The sequence below is a fragment of the Eurytemora carolleeae genome, unplaced genomic scaffold (assembly GCF_000591075.1).
Source record: "Eurytemora carolleeae unplaced genomic scaffold, Eaff_2.0 scaffold566, whole genome shotgun sequence".
NCBI classification, from domain to species: Eukaryota; Metazoa; Arthropoda; class Copepoda; order Calanoida; family Temoridae; genus Eurytemora; species Eurytemora carolleeae.
Window position 1 is genome coordinate 44,162 of NW_019396457.1, and position 20,405 is coordinate 64,566.

Sequence of the window (20,405 nt, forward strand, 5' to 3'; positions counted from 1 at the left end):
ATATAAGAATATGTATGTATTGATATATCAAAGTTTTAAATCGAGGTTTACAATTCATAGTTTTGAATGTTTGCTATTTAACAAATAACTTGATAAAAATTCTATAATTTTTATATTACAGTTAAACCCTAAATAAGCCATACATTAAAAGAATTCATCAAATGTCGTATTCTTAACTTTCTGATAATGGAATCTTGGAGATACAAGTTTTTTAATTAAATGATTATATGGAGTTCTTTAAAACTGTTCCCCATATTCATGGGTATATATTTATTTATCTGTTCTCGTGAATTAATAGAATAATTAACCTAACCTAACCTAACCTATTCCACCTGTTTTCTCGTACATTAATAAAAGAAAAAGATGCTCGACGAAGTAGTGGACGAGCTGAAAAAGATTCCAACCTCGGCCCTTTCTGCTTTCTGGATTCGATTCGTGATTATATCAACTGTCACCTTGACTTGGCTAGTTTCCTTCCTACCTTGGTATCTACAGGGTGATTAATTTAAATTCAGATTAAAAAGTGTTAAGTATTAGATTTTGAGACAGTCCATGTCTTGTCTTCTGAATTAAAATCTGAGGCCTAATATAAGGAATTTGAACCATGTCGCTGAACCCGTCAAAAATCGGTTCCAATTGAGCACCGGGTCAAAGAGGAAGGGAATCCCCGACCACCATGAGCCTCCATCGTGCAGACACAAGCCTCCCTGATTTGCCATGCAGTACGAGCCTCCACTTTAAAACAGAACAGCTTTTTTATAACTCTTAAGTTTTACATGTAATAAAGAATTTTAATAATTTTGACATAGTGCCACAAGAATTTTACTAAAGATTAAAACCTGAGAATCTGAGACGCTAAAAGTTACATGTAAGACATCTATCTGATTTCCTGTCTCGAGAAATTGATATAATACTGTGTCAAAATTATACCAAAATTTTAAAATCAAATTTTATAAAAAAAATCTGGTTTTTTGAAGAAAAAAATTTGATTTCAAAATAAAATTCGAATTTTTTAGCTTATGTCACCCCCGGGCTACCTATGAGTTTACTTTAAAAAATTCAGCCCATTTGGTCCAGCCGTTTTGCCGGCTATATGGAACATATATATGACTTTTGCTCAGATTCCTTCAAAACCAAAAAATGCATGTAATATACATAATTCTGAGTTTGCATGCAAAAATCAGCCTCCTACGACAATTCTAAGTTATGTTTAACCACTGTTTAAATTTTCCGGAGAGTAATACGTTTTTAGGCCCCCCCCCCCCTTTGTTAAGATTCAGATTATTTGTCTTTTTTGGAAAAAAAAAATGTTTCAAGTTTTGCAAACCACTTGTTAGTCATGATCAGGCCCTATTAATTAATAAATAATACTTCTGGTCTTTATTAAACTTTTTATGCCATTACTTCGAAAAAAATGCAAAAATAGCAGAGGCTCGTTTACTGTACAGCAGAGGCTCTTACTGCATGTCGGAGGCTCGGTCTGCCTAGAAAATCTGGTAGTCTAGTGTTTGAATAGCGAATCCGCATGTCGTTTAAATCTGGAAACACTAAATACAATTTTAAGTGGAACCAACCAAGTTTGAGCCGCGTCTAAAATTTCAAACGCGACTCAAAATCTTTAATTTCGGTCAATTTTTATGTTTTCAAACTTGTATTACGCCATTTATCGTGTATCATAAGAAGGGGTTACTGTTGTCAATTCCCATGTTATTCATTGGCTTCAGGTCTTTCATAAATCATCGAAAATTAAAGACAATCTTTGATTTTTATCTTAATTCTTATGTCTAAACTGATACAATGTTAATTTGGGCTCTTGTTATGACCAGGAAAAAATCCCCCCGCGTCTTGATAAAAAATTTGAAACCTTTCAATTAAGAATATTCCTGGGAACGGTCGCTCCGAGCTAAAAAAAAATCAAAAACCTGAATTGAAATTATTTATTATTAAAGTTTTGATGATTTTTTTTCTAGCATTTATTAGAGGTTCCTTTTTATGTCTTGTCAAAACACCGCCCTCGCACCCCCCACCACCTCGGGTTCCAGATAAAATTCGATATTCTATTTTAAGTGAACTAGCTGAAGTGCCCGGAGTTGCCCGTGAAAAAAATCGAATTTTTTTAATAGCCTATGTTACCCCCGGGTACCCATGGGTTCCCTCAAAAAATGTTAACCAATTTTGTCCAGCCGTTTGGCCAGCTAGAGGTAACATATAAACAATTAATTAAAAATTAAAACTGAATTTAAAAATCCCTGGTCAAGTGTTTGGACTGTTTTCCGTGGGGTTCCTGGTGTTTGCGGCCAAGGCGTTGAAGATTAAGATCCTGGCTGGCTCCGCCACAGACCCGGAGAAACAAGAGGCGGAGGAGAGACCCGCCATCGTACTAGCTATGTCTCCAAAATCCGACAAGCAAGGTAAATTAATTTTTACGTTTATTGGGGAAATGTTAATTAGTTATATCTTAAAGGATTTATTTCAAGTGACCCTACATTCACATCTGCACCCTTCACACTTTTTAACCATCTAAGATGAAGTTGTCCAAGAGTTGTCCTTTATTACCACTTTAAATTGTTTATAGCTTTGTATTCAAGCAACTTTATATTTAAAAAGTATTATTATTTACTTTGTGACTCTCTCACAGAAATAAATTGTTTTTATTCAAAAAAAGAAAATATTTGTTAAAAAAAATTGCAGAATTTGTACAACATAATTCCTTGAATTGATTAATGGAACAAAAGACGCAATTTCAAGTGAACCTATATTTTAAGAACTACGTGTACGATTCGGTTTTAAACTTTAAAGGAGATACAGGGTGTCCCACGAAATATGACAGTTGGCGAATAGTTTTGAATGTCGTCTTCCATCCACTATATTAGATATTAAAGGCTGTTTGCAGTTTATTTCGTTTAAAAAATCTTTTGCTCAAATATATTTTACTTTGAAGATAATTTTTCTATAATATGACTCCTAAATAATATTTTTATTATTGTCTTTGGTATTAAACAACATAACAAATTATGGAAGAAGACATTCTAAACTATTTACCAACTGTCATGTTTCGTGAGACATCCTGTACCATGGTTTTGTATTTGAAGAAAGATCATTTTTGATTGGGATTGTTTTCAATATTAACTGGTTTATGTAAGAGATGGAAGGAAATCCCTTGAATAAACGTAAAGGATGTTAAAGCGTAATTTCAAGTTACCCTCGATGCATAGCTGCCCGATTCACAACCGTACCCTTAAAAGCTTTGTCTGATCAAGCACGAATGAAACATGTATGTTTTGTTTTATTAAACTGTTCATTTTCATTTTTGGTTTCTGGGGAAAAGTTACTTGCGCATTTCTTGATTTTAAGAAGTAATGAGAAATACACAGAAAGATACACTTTTTGAGTCGGAAAAACGGAGTTATCTTCCACATTTTTGATCAGATGAGGGTTTCAAGGGTACCGTTGTAAATCGGGCAATGACATCTTTGAGTGGAGGTTCACTTAAAATTACACCTTTAAGAACTTTTTAAAATATTTATAGAGATTGACCAGTCATGGCACTGCGTGAACCCCAGCAAGGTGGTGGACTTTGTCAAGACCATCTCGGACAAGACCTGCATCTCCCTCGGTGAGAAGTTCAAGGAGGAGCACCTGGAGAAGTCTGACTGGTTGAACCTGACCCTCCAGCACCTGTTCCGGAACATGAGGGCAGGGATGGAGGACATAATCTTGAACATTATCTGGCCCCAGGTCTGGAAACAATTGCAGGATCTTCCCATCAACCTGGAGATCGAACTTTACACTCTCAGTTTAGGTAAATTTCTACAACTCAGTTTCTGCCACACAATCAATTTTATGATCCCTATATCTTTGCAACCTTTGATTGCTTAAACCTTTGATATTTTAAACTTAGACTAATGATTTAACAGAATGCATAGTTTGAAATATCAAAGGTTTACGACATTTAAAAAATTAGAAAGAAAAAAAAAGGTTTAAAAAATTAGAAATTGTGGCAAAAAACGCAGTTTCTTTCTTAACAAATTTTGATTTTGAAATTTTTTTTCCTAAACTTTCAAACTGTAAGAACAACTGGGCCATTCTTAAACCAAAAACTTAAAAACTTATTCTATGAAATAGTCTTCTTTGTGTAAGAGAAGAAAATAATAAAAACAACCTTGACCAGATAATGTTATTTGAATATAATTATTACGAAACAAATTCGACCTCTAACGAATGTGCTGAATCAGTTTAAGAATTATATAGTGATGTCCAATAACTAAAGGTTTTGGGACTTACTAAAGGTTCCACATGAACCTTTTCAAATTAAAACTAAACATTTGCTTTCCTTCAAATTATAAAATTTAAACCCTGGGAGAAAAGACGTGTACAAATTCTTAATTTTAAGGTTTCTTTGGCTATTGGTTCAGAAGATTCCACAAAAATCTGAAAAGTTTAACAAAGAAATTGAGTCGTTGCCACAAACTTTGATTTTCTAATCTCAATATCTCTGCAACCAATTGTCGTAGACCTTACTTATTTCAAACTCTGAATTCTGGTAGATCAAATAATCTAAGTTTGAAATATCAAAGGTGTAAGCCATCAAGTTGCAGAGATATAGGGATTAGAAAATTGAAGGTTGTGGCAAAGACTCAACTCCTTTCAGAATTGTATTTTCTAAAAACATTGCTATCATTACACTTGCTTATGTTAGTATTTTCCTTCTATTTTTTAAGGATACCGTTTTTGCATTGTTTCGAATACAACCACTAATTACAGTTTTGAAATTTTGGCATCTTATTTTTATGGAACTGTAGTTTATGGCCTAAAAACCTGACCCTCTCGGGAACCAACCAAGTTATTTCCTATTACCTGCACGTCTGACAAACCTTACCTCTTCTACCAAATTACGAATGTTTAACTTAATATATGGCATATAATGTATTAATTTGAAGGTATGGTAGCTCCAACCTTTGATGAGATTAAGGTTCTAAAGGAGATTGAGGATTCTATAGTCTTGGACTTAGCTCTCAGCTATCCCAGTGAAGCTGCTATGCAAGTAAGCTTGGTTATATTCTATCTAAATGTAAAGTAGTATTTGTTTTTTTTTTGTTTGAATTTCCGAGTCCGATTACAACTCAGGAACCTTTTAACCGATTTGCCTCAAATTTTAATTGGGAAACTCTGAAGAACCACAGGAGTGTGTTTAGCTAAGTTTAAAAGGTCTTAGTTAAATAGGTCGACTCTAAAAAAGAAAATTTTTCTTAGTGAATTATTTATACAATAAAACTTTGTTTTAAGGCGAAGCTGGGTTCACAACCCAGTATTTATATATCAAGGAAATTAATTTTTGTCTCAAACTCAGATATTTTAATTCCTATATCTTTATACCCAACGTCATAGACCTTATATATTTCAAAGTATGACTTCTGTTAGATCAAATGATCTAAATATGAAATATCAAAAGTTTACACCATCTGGTTGCAAAGTTATAGGGATAAGAAAATTTGCCAAAATAGCTAAGTCGTTCAGTCAATTTTTTTTGTGGGACTAAACATAACACCAAAGTTGCATTAAATTGATCAGAATTTAAAAAATTTCGATTTTCTAGAAAACTGACAACCAACATAGGTTGAAAACAACCTTGGCCCTATCTAAATTGGATATTTTAGGTGAAGATTAAAACTGATGTGATACCTAAAATGACTGCTGAGATATCCTCTATTCTTCTAACTCTAAGTATAAGAATTACAATACGGAATGTATCTTCTCACCCTCCATTTATTCAAGGTATAATATCCGCCATGAGTTTAAAGGAATTGAGTCTTTGCCTCAAACTATGACTTTCTGATGACCAGAGCTTTGCAACCCAATGTCGTAGAACTTTTTTTTAGATATTTCAAACTAAAGATTCTATTACGCTATCAGGCTTCAAAGATACAGAAATTAGAAAATTTGAGTTTGTGACAAAGACTCAATTCCTTTATAAAGAGAAATATGTAGATGAACTGGCAATTGCTGATTTAACTATACTTCTCTCTTGTATATAAATTCTGAACCTTGTTTTGTAAGTAGATGTTGCATGCATGTACAATGGTCGACGTCTATATCAATACAATTAAAACGACTATTTAATACCTAATAAGCAATTTTCAAATTACAAATTTACAAGAAAAGCTGTTAATTGATAACTGCTCTCTGTTTAAATGTTTTAGTGTTTCAGCTGTTTAAAGGCTTGCTAGAAATCAAAATTGAAATTAAAAGCCGTCTTAATTGTATTGAGATATGCGATGGCGACTGTAGTTCAACTACTTCTTTTACTTCAGAGATCAAATTGAACCACTTATCTAAAACCTCTATATGTTTATTAATTGTGAACTCAAGATAAAATATTTTAACATTAAATTTCGAATTCAAAACATATTTTAATTTTTGACAAATCTCCAGGGTTTGAAGTGAGTTGTAAGAACTATCCTGAGATAGAATGGTGCTTGAAGGTTCTAGGTTCTAACATGAGCAAGATTGCGGGTCTTGACAGAACTATTAAACAACTCATACGAGATAACGTCAAGATGTTAGGTAGTATATTATAAAGAGAAAAAATTTCATTTGCAATAAGTAGAAATTTGTGAATGATAAAAAACAGTTCTTAGGTGAATAGAGCATAAAAAATATAATTTTTTATTGCTGACATCCCTAGGCATAGTTTTAATTTGCAATCTTTGTGGTCTTGGTCCCATGGAAAGATCTGACCTTTAAAGTTAAAAACTTCTCAGCAATTTTATGGCCTAGTAGGCTATATGAGAAGAAGTTTAATTAGGCATACCAAGTTTAACTACATTAGCTATTCATTGGCTATCTCTGCATTTATGTCGTTTCTGAATATTTACTGATTTTAAGATATTTTTTTCATTGTGTAATAATGAGGGAGTGGTGGGGATAAAGTACGTTTTAATTTAATTTATATTTAGTTTACCCCAAAAAGCTATGTTTTCCTGTGGCAATGATCCCTCTTGATCCCTTGCTGAAACAGAAGCTTGGACTCAAGGATGGATATGATCCTTGCTTTAGGATGGTGATCCCTCATCCCAGAGGAGTTGTCAGGCAGGGGAATATATTGTTTTTTTTTCCGAGATCCGGAAGGGGAAAATTTGATGTTTTCCCCTTTTATTAATTTATATATTATACCGTTAAAACCCTTTACCTCCAAATTTTTTTAAAAAAAAGAAGTTACAAAAACTGTTGTCTTAATATATATTAGAAATTAAAATAACTTTTAAAGGTGGACGAAAAATTATTTTTCAACAAAGCATATTCTCCTGTGGTGTAGAATCAAAATAAAGAACGTTATCTTCGACTCCCCCCGCGAGTACCTTCTCCTGAAAACCCGGGATCCCTACTTGCTTATCCGGGTCGGTTCCGCCGAGTTTCGATCCAAGACGAAGACACGAACGAGCAGACCCGAGTTCAATGTCCTCTGTGAGATCCCTGTTGACATCACGACGGACATGAAGGTTGAGATATATCTGATGGATGATGATCTGGGGACGGATCAGGAAATTGGAAGATTTGTTGAAAAACTGGAGTTTATTGAACACTGTTGTGAAGGTAAAGCAGGTTTCAGAAAGTTCCAGACCGTGATTTAGCCCAGAACTGACAATAATAGTCAGGTTTAGACCATAAATACGGTCTGGAACTTTTATCCCCTGTAATATATTAAACAGTTTTTATTGAAGTTGCAAATACGGCCATGATTCTAATTTAGGTGAGCAGGCGTTGAGATGGAATGGTTTATTAGGACGGAATCCTTGTAAAATATTCTCTAGTGCTCAGTGGATATCTCAGTCATTTCATCTTGGTAAAATATACAAAGATCCAGACAGATTATGCAGTAATATATTAGACCGGGCCGACTTTGAAATGTCACAACTGTACTTGGTTTTTCATTACTCAATCACTTATACTTTATGTAGGTCTAAACATGTATATATACAATTTTACATTACATGTAAAAAAGTTTCTTGTACCCCTTTCAGGCGATTGTCGGTATAATTTTAAATTTTTACGTACAATTCACTCACAACGTTACTCTGTAATCTTTTCTCGGAGAAAAATGACGAAGATTTCCATATTTTTCTACCTCTTCTGAACATTTTTATCTGCGGTTTCTTTTAAATAAGACCTGCAGTTTTATGCAGTAGAGACAAGCCAGTAAGTTTGCAGACTTGTTGTCTGTTCATGGTAGAAAACGACGACGATTTCCTAATTGAAATTCAGGAAAAGGATTAGGTTATCAACAAAGATAATATATATATATAGATATGCAGGCAGGTAGAAACCTCCTTCCTAAATTGCTTGTAGCAGACAACTAATTTTTGAACCTCTGAGAGAAGGTGCAAGGAGAGACATCTATAGCAAATTAATTACTTTCTAAATTCCTTTCTCCCCTTGCTGCCATCTGTAGGAAATACGCATTTGTGTTATATAAACATACAGTACGTGTATTGCATCCTGTATAGTATAAGTGTTGCTATCTGGACCTGTTTGACCAATAAAATTAAATTTCAAGGTAACACAAACATACAGAACGCGTTTTGATTATGTTATGATCAGTTGTACTTAGTAAAGATATAGTAGACAAACAGAAATATTGACAAACCTTTGGAAATTATTTTATATTTGTTAAATAAGTGATATCTATTTAATTAAACGGTTTTTATGAGATATTTAAATTAAATTAGATTTTTTAATTGGTACCACAATATGCAATTAAGATGTTGGGGTTGATGGTTTAAAGAATTATTAAAATTACTGTTTTTTATACATGAATTCTAGTAAACAAGGCAAATAAATTGCAACATTTTTTTGTGAAATCGGCTTTCTTTTGTAAAAGGCTTTCCAAAGAGTTGTAAGAAGTCAAAATCCAATGACCGGAGGTAGATTTAGTCGGGTAAAGGTAAGGCAATATGCCTGAAGACTCAGGCAGTAGGTATAAAATCCCCACTTTGAGCCAAAAGTGATGGGCATGTGTTAGTTAGAAAACTCAAAAAGATTGAAGAGCCTCAGACCAATACTTTTATAGTCTCCAAAAATGTCAGGGGGAGGGTGGTAACCTAAACCCCCCCCCCCCCGCCAGAATTGGGCTAACTTTATTGCATAATAACAAAGAAAAGATTAACAGTTCCTTCCTGCATTTGTTTGCAGAATTTTCTATGAATTTGGAAAGTTTAAAAAACAGAAGTTTAAAGGGACGGTTTACTTATTTGGGTAATTTCATGGCAAATTTGAATTATTTAAAAAAATTAACTAAGGCTATCAAAGGGGATAATGGACTGGGGCTGGCTCATTTCTTTTTTATATACCAATCAAATTGAAGTTTTGAGCGCACCAAACCTAGGATGATCATTTTAGGAAAGTAATGGAGTTTTTTTGAGTTTTTGGGGTTAAGGGGGTGATGAGCCAGTTGTGAGCCATGAAGAGCCAGGAGCAACCGACCATAGTAGTGTTGAATGGGATGTATTGTTCGACCGGATCCTGTCCGCTATTAGGACTTTGTCCTAGATTCGATGTACTTTTTAGTCATAATTTTTATTTAAATTGCGTTAATTTACGTATGCCATTCAGTACAACTTGCATTTAAACTTTGTCTAGTCAAATTCCTACCTCAGTTTTATTTGCATTGATTAATTTGTTTCATTAAGTACAATATGCAGTATACATTGTTGATACTATAGTACGCATTTAGTGTTATCACGCATAAACAAAGTGATAAATTAGCAACAATCCAGAGAATAAAATGCCATGCGTACGACAGAGATGGTGCTGTTTGCACCTTTTCTCAAGACCTCAAAATTTATACCTGCCTGCATATCTATATATATATTATCTTTGGTTATTAATTGGAATTTTTCTTGTTAAACTGTAATTTAAAGAATTTGAGCCGCGGCTTTAATTTGAGACCCGGCTCAAATCTGGTTGGTTCCACTTAAAATTGTATTACATTTTTCAAGATTTAAGCCGGCGCTGAATTGAAACCGGTTGTTGAGTGATTTGAGACGCGGTTTAAATCCGCCAAAACCCAGTTTAAATTAAGCGCCGGCTTAAATCTTGAAACATTTTATACAATTTTAAGTGGAACCAACCATATTTAAACCGCGGTTAAATTTAAACCGCCGCTCAAATTCTTTAAATTCGGCCATCGGACTCTTAAAATTATATAGATAATCCCGTAAAGAAGACCCAAGTATTATAATTAAGAACCCACCCCTTTCAACGAAAACAAATATTTACTTGTTTATTTATTTATAGAAACATTTCAGGGAAAGTATAAAATTTTGATTTTTTAATGTGTCAAGATGAAACTTGGAGCGGTAGTGGAGTGCTAGCCTTCTCTTGTGTTAGACTTAGAGGAACTTCCTTGATTAAGCCTAAACTTACTTTAAAGGTATAGAGTAGACACTTGGTAATTTCTGACTGTAGGGGTTGTGGTAAGATCTTAGCTCCAATTTTGGCCCAAAAACCTCGGATGTCTGAAAATTTTTTTTTTTTTAAATCCCGAAACCTCGACCACCCCTCTGAATAAGAGACCTAACCCACCTATAAAGATAACATGGGAAGATTGTAATAGGGGAACAAAGATTAATCCTGAAGTAATGATCCTGAAAATTATCGCAAACTTTGCCGCAGTGCAGCGCTTAGCCCCCAAGCCCATCCAAGCCGCAGCGCTCGGCCCAGATATAATCCCAAGGATTGAACCAGACCGTTTGACCCCTAGCTTTGACCCAGGGGTATAGTTTTCTTAAAGGGAGTGTTCGCGAAAAATGAAAGTGGGTATAGGCTTAATGCGATGAAAAAGCGCTTTTGATCGCTAATAATCTTACTTCTATCTGTTGCGTCTATAAGGAGAAACTTGTTAAAGACGTCTCATACCGAATAACTTAGCGCCCATACAAATTCAGAAAATTGCAACATACGACTTAGACCGTAAAAAATACATTAAATTTCAACCAAATCATTCAGATAGTACAACCTATAGTCATCGATTATCTTTCGCCACATTTGTATATAGTCTATATTTTATAATATTTTATTTTTTTAGAAAACGTTTTAACTGATTTCGAAAAATGTGAGTGGTCCGCGGCATTCTTAGATAGTTGCGCAAGCCGCAAGAGAAATTCAAAACAAATTAATTAAAAATTATCATAAAATATAAACTGTATACAAATGTGGCGAAAGATAATCGATGACTATAGGTTGTATTATCTGAATGATTTGTTTGAAATCAAATTGATTTTTTTACAGTCTAAGTCGTATGTTGAAATTTTCTCAATTTGTATGGGCGCTAAGTTATTCGGTATTAGTCGTTTTTAACAATTTTCTCCTTATAGACGCAACAGATAGAAGTAAGATTAGTGGCGATCAAAAGCGCTTTTTTATCGCATTAAGCCTATACCCCTTTCATTTTTCGCGAACACTCCCTTTAAAATCTAATTTTTCCCCAAAAGTTACGTAACGTTGAACGGATTGCAAACTTTTATTAGGGCACATGAATTATTTTTAGAGGAAATAAATGAATTTTTGGGTAACAACCTCAAAATTTTTTTATCGAAGGATTGAACTTTTAAAAATTTGATGAAAGGATGTTGAACTTTTTATTTCCTAAATCATTAGAAAGTTTTTGTAGTTTAAAGGTCATTAAGGAATTGAGCCTTTGCCACAAACTCAAATTTGTTAATCCTTATATTTTTGCAACCCGATGTTGGAGACCTTCGATATTTCAAACTATGATCTCTTTTATATTATAAAATTTAAGTTTAAAATTTAAAGGTTTTCACCATCAGATTGCAAAGACTTAGGAATTAGAAAATTCGAGTTTGTGGCAAGGACTCAATTCCTTTGACATTTCAACAAAATCTAAGTGCGCGGATTGTTTTGAAAGGATAAAAATTTACATTACTAAAACTAAAAGTTCAAATCCCACGTTTCAGGATCCTTGGGAGGTAAGTATTCTTGCATTTAATCCGTTTTTCTTGTATTATTTCCCTGCAAACTCAGTTTTCTTGTATTTACGTGAATTTTGTGATCCCTTAACAAAGGTAATCGTTTCATCCTTAACATAAATTAATAATGTTCTAGTTGGATGATTATACACCTGAGATCGGAGAACATCTGATAGAAAGATCATGGGATGCTATCACAGCTTTTAAGGTAAAGAATGTTTAATATTCGTTTTTCGATATCTTGTGAGATAATGTTCTCACAATAAACTATAATAATTAATATAACAGCGTCGGTCGAAGTAATTTCATTTCAAGTATAAGATGTCAGATTTACAACGGTATCCTCTAACCTTCTCACTCCTGTATGCCGAGTCCATTAGCGCCTGATCCAATCATGGTTCAGTCTTGTGTTTGTTGTCTATTCTGATTTAATAGAAATAGTATGGCAGTAACATCTATCTTTCTATCTATCTTATTATCCAATTAGAGTTATGTATCCGTCAATCGGCGCTATCATTAAATGAAAATATTTACTTCTACTGAAACTATAGTGACCTTTCTCTGATCGAGTAACAATGAGGAGCATTTTGTATTTTTTTGGGCTTGAAAAGAAAAGAATTCTGTCAATATCTTCCTTGTTTTTCATGTAGAAATTTGCGCATCATTTTTAAAAATAAACCGCAAATGAATATTGTAAATTTTCCTGGAGAAAAACAAGGATATCTTTAGGAATGTAAATCATTAAATGGAAGTCTCTTGAAATTACATGGACAGCCCTTAAATAAGAATTGTCCAAAGTGTTAATGTTTAGACCCTGGAGGAGTTCAGGATTTGTCCTTTAGATCGGGAAAATTGGGACCTTTTTCTCCTTCAGGTAATTTAAAGAAATTTCTGAATAATCTATATAAAAATTTAGCTTGTCTGTCTGTATCCAATAAACGTCCAAATGGCTGAACCGATCAGGCCCAAATTTTTGTGGGATGTCGCGTGACCCCGGGGAAGGTTTATAAATGATAAAAATCTAAAAAGTTTGTGTTAAAAAGTTTTTTTTTTTTGTAAAATTTTAAAAATCTGCGAAAATACATTATGAAATCCGCAAACTTTTTTGTTTTTGTTTTATACTGTACAAAGAGAAGATGCCCACACAGTTAAAAGTTGAAATACAAGATGGGCGCGAAGCGCCCTAAAAGCCTATATTATTAAAAACGCATTTATAAAATTCAAAACGTTGTTGTAACATTTAAATGTATAAATGCTAAAGAATCCCCAGGGTAGGGAAAACACTTAATATTGGACATTAAGTAGTACGGTTTTCCATTTTTTCTTATTATTGAAAATCATTAAATTCATTTGTTTAAAAAAATTGTTTAAGAAAAAATATCCCCTGGTATTATTACTTAATGTTATTGCATTCAATTCATGAATTCCATTCAATCCATACAGCTTAATCATTTTGGAGTGAAACTAAATTTTTGTTGTAGGGGGGAAAAATGCGATTGTTACCCGGAGATTCTAGGTGTGTTCAACCATCAATATGGAATTCAATAAAGAGTGAGAATTGTGTTGTACTAGTGAGATAATTATATCGATAATTTGTTGACGGATTTAGCATCCGTATAGAAATCACAATGAAATTGATCCTAAGCATTGCTTTCAATTTTTCGGAGTAGTTTTCACTCTATTAGTATCTCTACTCTATGAAAAAATTTTGAACCATGCTTGAGTTTTTGTAGCGATAGATTTTTTTAATATTAATTGGCTGATTCAGCATACGGAATACGGATCCATATCAATATGAAATTGAGTCCAAGCATTACTTCCATAGAGTATAGATTTAAATAGAATACATCCAGTTTCCACTTTCACCTCTATTAATGTCTCTACTCTATGACAAATGATTTGAACAATGTAAAGGTACGGATTATTGTGCACGATCTACTTTTTTTGTCATATCCAGATTTATATCAAAATTGAATTGGTCCAAAATACTGAATCCACAGAGTAGAGATTTAAATAGAATGTTTTTAGATTTTCCACTTTTTCGGTGTTAATTTCATTTTGTTAATTTCTATTAATATCTCTACTCTATGACAAATGTAACAATGTGAGAATTATATGCCAAAATGAGATTTCTAGCGAGAGAGATAATACCATTCGATTAAAATCTCAACTCTTTGACAAATGGTTGAAACAACGCTAGAGGGAGAATTATATGCTAGAGTAAGAATTGTAGAAAGATATCTATTTTTATATAAATTTAATTAATACGGAATCCGGATTCATATAGAAATGCTTCCACAGAGCAAAGATTTAAATAGAATTTTTTCAATTTTTTGGAGTTAATTCCACTTTATTAGTGTCCATACTACTGTGAGAATTATATATCATTGTGAGAGTAATAGCAAGACATCTATTTTTATATCAACTGAATTAGATAGAATACATTGATTTTCCACTTGTTGGAGTTAATTCCACTCTATTAATGTCTCTACTCTATAAAAAAATGGTTTGAACAACGCTAGAGTGAGAATTATATGCCAGAAAGAGAATTTTAGCAAGATATCTATTTTTATATCAATTGATTGATTCCATTCTATTAATATCTCTACTCTATGACAAATGGTTTGACCAACGCTAGAGTCAGAATTTGATGCTAGAGTGAGAATTTTAGCGAAATATCTATTTTTATATCAACTGAATTAGAAAGAATTCACAGATTTTCCACTTTTTCGGAGTTAATTCCACTCTATAAAAGTGTCTACTCTATGACAAATGGCTTGAACACTGTAAGGGTGTGGATTATAGTGCATGATCTGCTGGATAGACGGGACGAGGTTGGGAGAAGAGAGTGGAAAGGAGAAGTCCATCTCTCACAGATTCTTAAAGCAGGGAAATCTCCGTTGGAGATTAAGCTTAGGAAAGGAGTCGCATATTTTTTAATGATCATTTTTTTGTGAGATTTCAGCAAAGTTTTAAGATCCTGTTAAATAAATATTTCTTAAGAACTGCATTTTGGTAATTTTCGATGAGTCAAACAAAAAATTGCATAATTATTTCTCATTTGTTTTATCACCCCACAATTCATCTTCAATTTCTCTCTTAGAAAAACTCAAATTTTCTTATCCCTATATCCAGTGTTTCGGATCCGTATCATTTTGATGCGGATCCGGATCCTGACTCTGATACGGATCCGGATCCGGATCCGAGGTAACTTTTGATTCTGTGAATCGGATTTTCCCTATTAAATGTTATGCAAGGTTATAATTTATAAACTATATTTATTATATATTCCGCTGAGTAATCCTAAAGTTAAAAATGTCGTCATTACTATTATATAAATGTAAACATTAAATTATTAAAGATAATTTTGAAAAATTTTCGTCATGTAAATAATACATTTACGAACCATTTTGATTTATTTATTCCATGGTTTTGGTTAATTTTTGGCGCTACCCGGATCCATATCAACGTTTCCTGATACGGATCCGGATCCGGATCCGACCAAATGATACGGATCCGACCGGATCCGGATCCGGATCCGGATCCGGATCCGAAACGCTGCCTATATCTTTGGAACCTGATAGAGTAAACCCTTTAATGGATCAAACTTTGATTATTGAATCTAGCATAATTCATAGATTAAAATATCTAAGGTCTACGACATTGGGTTGCAAAAATATAGGGATTAGAAAATCAGAGTTTGTGGCAAAAAAATCAATTGCGTTTTTTCTAAATTGATGTGACAATTATTTGACATAACTGTATTTGTAGAGGGTAGATGGTTTACAATGAAATACATAGATATCTTCATTGTTTTTTCTAAAATTAAGATTTAAAATTTGAAAATATTATCTCAGAATTGGGTACACTAAACCTCAGATACTCGCAAACAAGCTGAGAAAGAGAATTAGGAAAAGGATTTATCAAATTGTAATAAATGTTGTGATCTAAAATATTTTATAATGAAGTTATGTTTTTTTTTATCGAATAGATTTTATTATCATAGTGTTGGCGTAATTTCTAATGCAAAGATGGCGATGGAAAAACTTACACTTTTCGATTCTTGAAAAAGCGAGGGTATCTTCCACAATTTTGGTCAAAGAAAGGTGTCACGGGAACCGCTTTAAATCAGGCATTTCCATCTTTACATGGAGCTGACGCTTAAAGTTCCTTGTTTTTGTTTTGAAACCGGAACTAGGGTTACTTGTCTTAACCCCTAATATTTTCTTATCCGTATATTTAACATCTTAAACTTTTAAATTTCAAACTTCAAATCTATTTGAAGTAATGAGAATGTTCTCGACATTTTTGTTCAAATTCGATAAATCTTGATTGTAGGGAACAGGGCCAGGCGATTATTGGAATTAGTCCTTCTAAACTGAAATCTAAAGAATCTGAGAAGCTCCGTGTCACCCTACAGTTTTCAGTTTACAAAGATAAAGAGTAGAGAAATAATATCAGTCCTGTTCTGACAGGATTGAAAATACACGTCAAGCTTATGTTTTATAAAGGGACTGTAGGCGTATTTTCAAGGGACCCACGATTTAAAAAAAGGCGCATGTCCGATTCACTTCGGTCACGGTAAATTAGAGGACCAGAGTCCGAATTTAATGAATTTGAGAAGCGTTTAAAATCCGCCCAAAACCAGTTTCAATTTAGCGCCGGCTTAAATCTTGAAACATCAAATACAATTTTAAGTGGAACCAACCATATTTGAGCCGCGGCTCAAATTCTACAATTTCGGACTCTGGTTAACTTTAAAACCCCTTTTCACCTATTGAATGAAGATTTTTGGTATTTGCTATTTTATTCGTTTACTTTGCTATTTATTTCAACTATTTAAGAATAGAAGGTCTGAATTATGCTATTTTCAACTGATTTGGAAAGGGAGATCAAAGCATAACTGACTTTATTCCGATACAAGCTGCATAAACTTCGTTGTTTTAAATGCGTATACCCTTTAACTTTTGATTTAGTTGTTTTTCTACTTTGAAAAGTGTTGAATTCTGTAAAATATGTTGTTTGTCTGCTGCACAAAATCCGCAAGTCATTTTAGTTTTATAGAAACGATAAATTTTCTGTAAAGAGAAGCAAGAACATTTTTATAATTAAAGGTTGCTTGAATCGGGGATTTCCCACTTCAAACAAAATGTCACTTGAAACTACGTCTACAGTCTCTTTAACTGTTTTCCTATTGTTTTCTTGTTTCATGTTTACATTAGTTAAATATTCTTTAGCAAGTCTTGTTTTTTGTTCTAGTTCTAAATTAAATATTGTCAATGAAAAGTATTTGTCCTAAATCTTCTAAAAATTGGGGTTTTCTTTAAGAAATGCATATATTTAATTTAACCCTTTTCCTAATCTCAAAACATTTTTTTAGCGAGAAAAAAAAACCAAAAAGTTTAATATTTTATGAGAATAGATTTTCAAATTATTTGTTATGAATAAAATTTTAATACATTAGTTAGTAAATGACAAATCAGGGTTTGTGACAAAAATATTGATTAATTAACATTTTTAATGTATAACGTTTTCTTTATTCAGAAAAATGAATTTGACAGTTACGCCCCCGTTTATAGCTAAAGGAAACATTGTAATAATTTGTATTTTAAGGATTTAAGAAATTATTTATCTTAAACTGAAAAGTGTTATTTATATGACGGTCAAAGGTCTGCAACATTAGGGTATAACAAGGTTGTGTAAGGTTGCTTACTATCGATGCGCTCAAATGTACGGAAAATATTGTCTCTTTAACATAGTTAGAGAAATATAGTGACGTCATATTCGGATTCTGTCTATCTATGCGGAGGAGACGACATTTTCCGTACATTGAAGCACATCGAGAGCACACAACCTTATTATACAACCTTGGGATAAAATGACTAAAAAAAGAAAAGAAACTGGTGACGCGCCTAAAACTCGAATTTTATAGTCATACAATCCTGATGTTGCATATTTTTGATGTTTTATTTCTTCCTTTCTAAGTAAAGAATACAAATTATAAAAGTTTTAGATCTTCTAAGGGCATTCTTTTTTGAGCATGTTCTCATGAACCGTGATTTGACGGAGCGAGGAATTTTTAGTTCCATCAAGACTTCCATGTATGAAGTGTTAAAACCAGTGTTCATGTTTTCGTAAGTAAATAATTACCAAATTATATTTAAATTTATTTTTATATTTCCCAAATATAAAAATATAAAAATCTGATACAAAAATTATTTGTTTAAGGAGTCTCATGCCAGATTCAGAACAAATAAATTTGCAAGAAACCGTAAACAGAGATTATCTAAATTTAACTAGAAACATGGATTACTCAATAATCTTAGCCCGTCCAAAGTTTAAAGGGTATCTCTGTGAATCTGGCATGTAACTTTTTTGTTAAAGGGTACTCAAACTTACGTAGACAGTCCCTTTAAACTTAAAAAAGTATCGTTTTAGAATGATAGCCTTGGGAATTGCGGCGGCTGCAGTTGGTGTCTGGTTGATCAGTTTGTTTATTAGCACCTTCAAGGCAGTGCTTGAGATTCATGCCATTTTTATGCGGATCTAGATCCAGTTCCGAGATCCGTCCTGAAGCTGAATTTAAAGAATTTAAGCCGCGTTTCTAAGGAATTGAGTCTTTGCAACAAACTCTGATGTTCTAATCATATCTCTGCAACCATAGAGTAATAAAACGAAGAGGTGAAGCTTAGCTCAGATGTACACAACCGACCTGTTTATTAATTAATTAATAAATTGTAGTTTGTGGCAAAGACTCAATTACTTTGAGACGCGACTCAGACATGGTTTTTTTCCACGTTAGTTGTTTCAGTGTTTCGAGATGTGTCAGCGCTCAATTGGAACCGGTTTTTGGCGGTTCAGCGCGAAGCGGTTTAAATTCTTTAAATTCGGCCTCCGGAAAAAATGATTCAGCGTTTAAATACTTTTTGTAATTTCCCCCCCCCCCAAAAAAAAAATTAAATATGTCTTCCGATTTTACTAATTTTTATGCTAAAACTTAACCTACCATTTGTTGTTTAATTTGGGTAGATATTTTGGCGCCTGGATCCTCCCAAGAATTTAATGCAAGGAAAGTTTTTTCTGAGGTGTACGCATCTTTTGTACTGCAGAGTACTGTCACTGTGCGGTAATGTAAACACAAGACGGATGTCGAAGCCTGACATGAGATCCATCTTTCACATAAATAATCAATGAAATATTCTGGTCATAGGAAACAATTATGTGAATTATCAAAATTATCAAAATTCAATGCTTTTAATATTTACGGATTCGGATGTAACATATTTGCGGATTCGAATCCTAAGCACTGAAAGGATTGTTGCATGACCTTAACGTTTTGTTCCACCTGCTGCAAGAATGTATATAGAGGATGTTGTACTCTCTGTCCACAATGCGATTGTAAGTTTTTAATTTTTTCTTCAAACATTAGAATCTTGATTTTATATTCAGGCCGTTTCAAGTAGGATGTACAATTCGAAATATGCACAATAATTACGCAAAACTTTATCTATAGCTGGCTAACTTATCTGTACAAATTAATTCCATAACAAATAATCGTATTGATGGACTTTATCTTTGCAGCCTGCTGGTGTAAACCTTTTATATTTCAAACTGAAAATATTTGATCTTACAGAATTCATAGTTTATAATATCTAAGGTTTACGACATTCAGTTCTAAATATATCGGAATTTAAAAAAATTTAAAAGATTTCTATTCTAAAGGAATTGAGTCTTTGCTACAAACTTTGTTTTGTAATTCTTATATCTTTGCAACCCAATGTAGATTGTAGATATTTCAAACCAAAACTTCTGTTGGATCAAATAATAAGTTTGAAATATCAAAGGTTTACACCATCAGGTTTCAAATATATTGGGAATAGATAATTTGAGTTTGTGGCAAAGACATAATTCCTTTCATTGATTATTTGTGATACCTTAAAACTCAAGAACCAGAAATGGAGAAGGAAACTGTTCGCGAAAACTGAAAGGGAGTTTATGCCGATACGATCATTCCATATTTTGTATCTCCCTTTCATGTTTTGCAAACGCTCCCTTTATAAACGGACAAAAAAACCATTTATCTTTAGGCGATGATGATGATTACGACTATGAGGAAGAGAATGAAGATGAGAAAAAGAAACATGATAAACAACATCATCATCATCACCATCACTAACTTGTCTCCCGGCACCCAAACCTTCCATTGCATATTTTGTAAAATGGATATTTTTTTTTGCTAAATGTTATCTGTTTGATTTATTTATACGCAAATTTTGATTATATCTTTCAAAAAGAAAGTTATATGTTACGATTTTGTGGATTTTTTTCTTTTCGTATCTTGACTGGAAATCTTTTCATATCGCATTTATGTCAAAGCAAAATTCGGATAAGAATTATACTAATCAATTTATTATTATTCAG

The 20,405-nt window shown here is 33.0% G+C and overlaps 2 protein-coding genes across 3 annotated transcripts; both read left to right on the forward strand.

The window, feature by feature from the left end:
* Positions 1 to 239: 239 nt before the first annotated feature.
* Positions 240 to 17,373, forward strand: LOC111703647 (uncharacterized). 2 transcript variants are annotated; one of them, XR_002765656.1, is made up of 17 exons: positions 240 to 496; positions 2,259 to 2,411; positions 3,530 to 3,802; positions 4,941 to 5,044; positions 5,658 to 5,775; positions 6,433 to 6,564; positions 6,957 to 7,089; positions 7,316 to 7,593; positions 7,751 to 7,843; positions 10,341 to 10,429; positions 12,121 to 12,192; positions 12,796 to 12,858; positions 13,466 to 13,500; positions 14,776 to 14,901; positions 15,842 to 15,895; positions 16,323 to 16,500; positions 17,159 to 17,373. XR_002765656.1 is itself a non-coding variant. In XM_023475664.1 (16 exons), the coding sequence occupies exons 1-16, from the start codon at positions 364 to 366 to the stop codon at positions 16,429 to 16,431; spliced, it is 1,965 nt and encodes a 654-aa protein (XP_023331432.1). In that variant the 5' UTR covers positions 240 to 363; the 3' UTR covers positions 16,432 to 17,149. The 2 variants fall into 2 exon arrangements, 1 of the variants encoding a protein (XP_023331432.1); XM_023475664.1 differs by lacking the exon at positions 17,159 to 17,373 and having other exon boundaries at positions 16,323 to 17,149.
* Positions 17,374 to 17,447: 74 nt separating this feature from the next.
* Positions 17,448 to 20,396, forward strand: LOC111703650 (uncharacterized). Its single transcript, XM_023475669.1, has 5 exons — positions 17,448 to 17,569; positions 17,998 to 18,118; positions 18,423 to 18,495; positions 19,298 to 19,382; positions 20,072 to 20,396. Exons 1-5 carry the CDS (start codon positions 17,533 to 17,535, stop codon positions 20,158 to 20,160), a joined length of 405 nt encoding a protein of 134 aa, XP_023331437.1. The 5' UTR covers positions 17,448 to 17,532; the 3' UTR covers positions 20,161 to 20,396.
* Positions 20,397 to 20,405: the final 9 nt, after the last annotated feature.

Coding starts and splice junctions, on each gene's coding strand:
- LOC111703647 (XM_023475664.1), top strand. CDS start 364: ATGCTCGACGAAGTAGTGGACGAGCTGAAAAAGATTCCAACCTCGGCC. Junction 7,090..7,315: donor CATCCCAGAGGAGTTGTCAG/GCAGGGGAATAT, acceptor CCTGTGGTGTAG/AATCAAAATAAAGAACGTTA. Junction 12,193..12,795: donor ATGCTATCACAGCTTTTAAG/GTAAAGAATGTT, acceptor GTTAATGTTTAG/ACCCTGGAGGAGTTCAGGAT.
- LOC111703650 (XM_023475669.1), top strand. CDS start 17,533: ATGAATTTGACAGTTACGCCCCCGTTTATAGCTAAAG. Junction 18,119..18,422: donor AAACCAGTGTTCATGTTTTC/GTAAGTAAATAA, acceptor GTATCGTTTTAG/AATGATAGCCTTGGGAATTG. Junction 18,496..19,297: donor TGTTTATTAGCACCTTCAAG/GCAGTGCTTGAG, acceptor AAGCACTGAAAG/GATTGTTGCATGACCTTAAC.